Here is a 6,943-nt window from a genome sequence, read left to right as displayed (position 1 = left end):
TGTGCCAGTCTCTGATGTGCACTGGGGATGCATGGGTAACTCTGTCCCCATCTCTGTGAGCTTTCAATCTAGTGGGCAGTTTAGTGTTATGTAAGTTCTAATTCAATTCCCAGTTCTACTGTTAACTAGCTGTGTAACCTTGAGTGAATTACTGAGTCCCACTGAGCCTCAATTTTGCTAGCTGGGAAATGGGATGGTAACAGCAACCCAGCAAAGCAGTGTTGAGGATTAAATGAAGTGGTCATTGTGAACCTGGTAGCACAGTGCCTGGTTCACAGTCAGGGTCAACTAGAAGGTGGTGTGGCTGTGGGAGGCATGAGCAGGCACCATGGCAGGGAGGAGGGGGTCTCAAAGTGGTCTTCCAGCCCCAAATCCAGGACAACACTTCCTAAGCAACCTTGTTCAGTAGCGCAGCCTGAGTAGGATTGAGGAGTGAGGAACATTGAGGGAGGAGAGAAGTTTCTGGTTTGAGCTTTGGGCAAATTCTGGGATGCATTTGCCTGGTAGCCACCTGCTAGGGTTTTGCATCTCCCTCTCTGTTCCCTCTGACCTCTCTTCAACTCTCCCCACAACAGGTCTCGGTCCAGCTGAACGGATCTGACTTCGACTTTGCATTTTTCTTCCAGCTCAAGCATCCCCACAGACCAACATTTCCTCCAAACTTCCAGGTATGGACGTTGCTCCCTTGCGGATGAGCTTGACTTGCCTGCCAAGAGTTGTCTCTGAGCAGCTGGCCTGCTGGGAGATGGGCGGAAGGAAGGCAGGATGGGGGCCTGAGGGAGGGAGGCCACACTTGCAGTGTTGTGCTTAGCCAAATAGCCCCTGCAGAATCAAGAACAGATGGCAGGAAGGTTTCCACATCCATCATTTGGAAGTGATGGTCCAGGCTGAAGGGGGTGAAGGATCACATTTCACTCTTGAAAATGGACAGAAACAGAGTGTTCCTCCAAACTCTGCCCTGTATTTGGGCTTTGGAGAAGCTGTGTAATCCTTCAAGAGAGCTTTGTTGACCCGGGGTATTTTGGAGGTGGAGAAAGACATCCAGGTGGGAGCCCCGTCCCCCTACCAAGTTTGCAGCTTCATTGAGCAGACTGTGCGTGGTGTGTGCCACAGGAATTAGAGGGTGGCTAATTCAAGGATGTGGAGGTGTAAATAGGAAATCCCAACAGGGATGAGGCCCTTAGGAGACGTGGGGCAGACCTTTAATTTGATAGCAATAAAAAAATTTAGAGGTGGGGTCTCACTATGTTGCCCAGGCTGGTTTTAAACTCTTGGCCCCAAGCTGTCTTTCTGCTTCAACCTTCCAAAGTGCTGAGATTACAGGCATGAGCGACCGCACCTAGCCTGATAGCATTTAAAAATTTCTTTTGAGACAGGATCTCACTCTGTTGGCTGTGGTGAAGTGCAGTGGCGTAATCACGGCTCACTTCAGCCTTGACCACCTGGGGTCAAGCGATCGTTCCACCTCAGCCTCCTGAGTAGCTGGTGCCACAGGCACATGCCGCAACACCCAGCTAATTTTTGTACTTTTTTTTTTTTTTGGCAGAGACGGGGTCTCGCTATGTTGCCCAGGCTGGCAATGAGCTACTGGGGTCAAGCGATCTTCCTCCCTTGGCCTCCCAAGGTGCTGGGATTGTAGGCATGAGCCCCTATGCCCAGCCCTGATAGCATTTTTTAAACACCTGCTGTGCATTCCGTGTGTGTTGGGTTTTAGACACTCGAATGGAGCCCGAGAGTGGCTCTGAATGGAGGGAACTGCTTATTCTTAGAGGCACGAGTTTTCACGGGTTGATGTCCCTGACGCCAGGCTCTATCTTCACGTTGGCACAGGTCACCGTTTCACTAGCAGCCTTTTGCTTTTGTGGAGTTCCCTGAGATCACGGCCCATCTGAGAGCTGCCAGCATTTTAGATTGGAGAAAATGCTGTCATATTAACCATTTGTTCTAGGGGCTGATGTCCGTGGAGTGATTGCTTGTCAGTCAGGCTCTGTTCTAAACCGTCTTTGTGGATTATCTCATGGTCACCTCGTGATGCTGTTGTAGGGGCGTGGAGCACTGTTGTACCATTTTGTGGATGAGGCTCTGAGAGTTAGAGAGGTGGCGTGACTTGCCCAAGATCATGGAGCTCAGCAGTGGAAGATCTTCGGTGGGAACCCGGGCGTTCTGGTTTCCGAGCCCGTGCGATCGATCCCCCGAACTCATCGGGGAGTGGGGGTGGGTTCTCCTGGAAGCTTGGACGCTGGGTCATCTAATGGGTGCAAATGTTATTATCATTAGTATTGTTTGAGACCAAGTCTCGTTCTGTCACCCAGGCTAGAGTGCAGCAGCGTGATCTCGGTTCTGCAAACTCCGCCTCCCGGGTTCAAGTGATTCTTGTACCTCAGCCTCCCAAGTAGCTGGGATTACAGGCATGCGCCACCACACCCAGCTAATTTTTTGTATTTTTAGTAGAGATGGGATTTCAGACTGGTCTTGAACTCCTGACCTCGAGTGATCCGCCTGCCCCAGACTTTAAAAGTGCTGGGATTACTGGTGTGAGCTCCTGTGCGCAGCTCAAATGTTAATTTAAATTTAAATTTAAATTTTTAAGACAGGGTCTTGCTCTGTCAACCAGGCTGGAATGCAGTGGCATGACATGGCTCACTGCAGCCTCCACCTCCCAGGCTCCAGCCATCCTTTCGCCACAGCCTTCTGAGTAGCTGGGACTATAGGTGCACGCCACCACACTCAGCTAATGTTTCAGTTTTTTATAGAGATGGGGTTCTTGCTCTGTTGCTCAGGCTGGTCTCAACTCCTGGCCTTCAGCAATCCTCCTGCCTTGGTCTCTAAAGTGCTGGGGTTACAGGTGTGAGTGATCGTGCCCTGCCAGTCTATGGGTTTTGACAGACATTATGGATCTGCCTTGACAGCATCATTCAGAGCAGTTTCCTTGCCCTAAAAAATCCTCTGGGCTCTACCTTTTCATCCCTCCTCCTACACTCCACCCCCTGGCAACCACTGTTCTTACTCTCTGTGGTTTTGCCTTTTTCCAGAATGTCATAGAGTTGGAATACAGTGTGCAGCCTGTTCAGATGGGCTTCTTTCACTTAGTAATATACATTTAAGTTTCCTTCGTGTCTTTTTCAGCTTAATAGCTCATTTTATATTAGGACTAGATAATATTCCATTGTCTGGGTGTATCATGTTTTATTTAGCAGTTCATCTGTGGAGGCACCAGGCGTTCTTTTAAAACCTTTCCAGGCCAGGCACGGTGGCTCATGCCTGTAATCCCAGCACTTGGGGAGGCTGAGACAGACAGATTACCTGAGGTCAGGAGTTCAAGACCAACCTGGACAACATGGTGAAACCCCGTCTCTACTAGAAATAAAAAAAAAAAAAAAAAAATTAGCTGGGCGTGGTGGTGGGCGCTTGTAATCCCAGCTACTCGGGAGGCTGAGGCGGGAGAATCACTTGAACCTGGGAGACAGAGGGTGCAGTGAGCTGAGATCGCGCCACTGCACTCCAACCTGGATGACACAGTGAGACTCCGTCTCAGGGGGAAAAAAAAATTCATTGTGATTGTAGTACACAGGCTGGATTCAGAACCACGGGGCTAAACCTGCTTTGCAGATGGGGAAACTGAGGCTCAGATCAGGAAAAGGAGAGGCTCAGGTCCTGTGGAGCTGGTGGAGCCTTGGGCCGCTCTGCTCCCACCCTCCACTGCTCCCCTCCCCACTGCTCCCTTCAACACCCTTGTTGGGGCTAGCTACGTGTTCACCGCCGCCTGACTGCTTGGGTACCCAGATGCCATCCTCTTTGAACCCTAGAAGTTCTGGGTTCTCTGGTTCCTGTGGGGCACTCTACAGGGCCTCCTTTTCTGTGGAGGAGTTGCAAAGATGTCCTCTGCTTCCCGCACCAGCCCCCTTCAGGCACCAGCACGAGTTTTAGAGCTAGGCAGACTCAGGTGGCATATATGATCCTCTCAGAGCCTCAGTTTCCCCATTTGTACAATAAGAACTCCCATTTCACATGTGGAAAGGACAAGATGGGACTGTACCGCTGGGCGAGGAACAGGAGCCAGGGTAGGCTGTCTCCCTCATCCCTCCCTCTGTCTCGTTTCTCCTGATTGTGTGCTGTCTACCATGATTGGTGACTGCTCAAAGTTGGAGTGGCTCAGGAGGGCTTCCTGGAGAAGGAGGCAGCCCTACCCCACACCCAGGATCTCATAGACCCTTCCTGTCCCTCCCCTACATCCCCGTAGGTGCAGGCAGCTGCCGGGCGCTACAGAGTGTGCAGCCTCAACGGGTCTCTATCTGTGCATATGTCTGGCCGGGAGCTGGTTCTGCTGGAGGTCGACGCCAGCCAGGACACTCGGAGAAACAGTCAGGGCTGGGGTGTGAGTGTCCTTCTCCACCAGGCTGTCCTCAGTGCCCCCAGGGTTGTTCGGCTGCAGCTGTCTGGAAAGATCACCCCAGCAAGGTAATGGTCCCCAGGTGGTCTGCAAGGAGGCGGGGAGACCACAGAGGCCAAAAGGCTGAGACCTGGGAAATCCTCACTGAGTGGCTCCTCTTCTTTCCCTCTGAGACCACACCCAAGTCAGCCCCATCGGTGCCACTGAGGGCATGAAAAGCAGGTGGTTTTCAGTTTTTCATTTTTACCCTTTATTTTTTTTGCATTGTTATGAGAGTGTTCATTGCAGACGGCTTAAAAGATAATGTATAAAGGGCTGGGCACCATGAGTCACACCCCAGGGCTTTGGGAGGCTGAGGCAGGAGGACTGCTTCAGTTTGGGAGTTCAAGAGCAGCTTGCACAACATAGGAAGACCCCATCTCTCCAAAAAATAAAAAAAAAAATTAGCCTGGTAGGCTGGGCACGGTGGCTCACGCCTGTAATCCCAGCACTTTTGGAGGCCGAGGTAGGTGGATCACGAGGTCAGGAGATTGAGACCATCCTGGCTAACATGGTGAAACCCCGTCTCTCCTAAAAATACAAAAACTTAGCCGGGCGTGGTGGCAGGCGCCTGTAGTCCCAGGTCCTCGGGAGGCTGAGGCAGGAGAATGGCATGAACCCGGGAAGCGGAGCGTGCAGTGAGCCGAGATCACACCACTGCACTCTAGCCTGGGCAACAGAGCGAGACTCTGTCTCCAAAAAAAAAAAAAAAAAAAAAAAAAAAAAGATTATCCTGGTATAGTGGGGTGCACCTGAAGTCCCAGCTACTCAGGAGCCTGAGGTGGAAGGATTGCTTGAGCTCAGGAATTCAAGACCAGCCTGGACAACATAGACCCAATCTGTACAAAAATTTTATTAAAAAATAGTCAGATGTGGTGGCATGCACCGGTAGTCCCAACTACTCGGGAGGCTGAGGTTACAGGACTGCTTGAGCTTGGGAGTTGGAGGCTACAGTGAGCTATGATTGCAGCATTGTAGTCCAGCCTGGGCGACAGTGAAATGAGCCTGACTCTAAAATAGTATTAATAATCATCATCATGTAAAAAGAAATGAACCAAAAATCACTAGTGATCCCAAGGAATGTGCATCTCCGTTTGGTCTCATGTCTGAGTATATATTTACCTACTGATGTGTCCACTATGGTGAGATGCTGAGGAACCTAGGGTCCAGGGGTGACCGCTTGAGTTCCAGTCCGACTCTGCCACCGCTGCCTCTGGGACCACTTGCCCTTCTGTGCCTCAGTTTCTCCACCTGCTTCTTAGGGTTGTCCTAAGGATGAACTGAGCCCTGCATGTGAGTTCCAAGCAAGGGCCTGTGAGCACGCTCCATAGCTGGCTACCATCTGCTGCAGGTGCAGTCAGAAAAAACAAACTCTTTTCTGCTACTATCCTCTGAATGCTCAGTACAGGATAATTCTGTGGCCAGGAGCAGGGGTCTTTTTCCCCATCAAGCAATTCTCTGGTGGACACAAACTGGGTGTCCTATAAATTAACTCAATTCTGACCCTATGTACCTGGAGGTAGCATCAGACCCCTACAGGTTAAGTGTGCAAGACTGCTCCCAACTTTAGACACCATTCCCCTCAGCCTCTCTAATAGCTGGAACTACAGGCTCACCACCACACCTGGCAAATTTTGTATTTCTTTTTTTGTACGAACAGGGTCTTTTTTGTAGGACATGGTCCTCTGCAGTCCCATGTTTGTTCCAGGTTTGGCACGGATTTAAGGAGCCCCTGGGCTGTGGACATGATCGTAGATAACCTTGTCCTCAGAATTGCCACCACAGCTGTCCATCCACCTGTCCAATTGTCCATCCTTATCCCCAGTCTGAAAAGGATTTGAGGCAAATTATTAAAATGTACCTTGTTCTAGGTCAGGAGTTGGCAAACTCTCAGTAAAAGGTCAGATGGTAACTATTGTCAGCTTTATGGGCCGTATGGTCTCTGTTGCAACTACTCAACCCTGACATGGCGGCACAAGAGTGTCATAGACAGTTCGTAAATAATGGGCATGATTGTGCTCCAGTAAAACTTTATTTATAAAAAGAAGTGGTGGGCCAGCTTTGGCCCACAAGCTATAGTTTTCCAAATCTTGTTCAAGATTTTAAAAAGATACATGAGGAAGCTAGGGAGAAGGGAAAAGAAAAATAGGAAAAATGGGAAGCTGCTCAAACTAGTGTCAGTAAACAAAATTCATGCTATGAGTTCCTCTGTGTTATGTACAGCTCAGCCAAAGATTTGGCTCTGAGCTTCCTAGCAGCCAATGCAAAGAGAGAAACCAACAAGCAGTAGTATTTGCAGTGGCCCTCAGGAAGTGCACACACACACCGTTGACAGCTGTGCACCATGAAATGCGTGGCTAATCTTGTTCCTGGTGGTGAAGCTCAAGGGAAATCTCTCCAATGGTGTGATACAGGAACTCACTGTGTGATAATAGGAACTGCATCCCCTGCCCCAGTTTTCCAGCAAGTTTAACAGCAAGCTTCTTTTTTTTTTTTTTTTTTTTTTTTTTTTTT

At 49.8% G+C, this 6,943-nt stretch overlaps 1 protein-coding gene across 1 annotated transcript in view; it reads left to right on the top strand.

Annotated features, from left to right (window-relative positions):
* The window catches only part of LOC111555239, a 151,804-nt gene that overhangs the window by 88,076 nt on the left and 56,785 nt on the right, over positions 1-6,943 (top strand). Inside the window, exons 36-37 of the mRNA XM_031934456.1 lie at positions 576-668; positions 4,241-4,458. Coding sequence (XP_031790316.1) covers positions 576-668; positions 4,241-4,458 — 311 coding nt within the window. The remainder of the gene's footprint in view (positions 1-575; positions 669-4,240; positions 4,459-6,943) is intronic.

The sequence above is a fragment of the Piliocolobus tephrosceles genome, chromosome 17 (genome assembly GCF_002776525.5).
Source record: "Piliocolobus tephrosceles isolate RC106 chromosome 17, ASM277652v3, whole genome shotgun sequence".
Taxonomy (NCBI): Eukaryota; Metazoa; Chordata; class Mammalia; order Primates; family Cercopithecidae; genus Piliocolobus; species Piliocolobus tephrosceles.
This window is presented reverse-complemented; position numbering and strand designations above follow the sequence as displayed.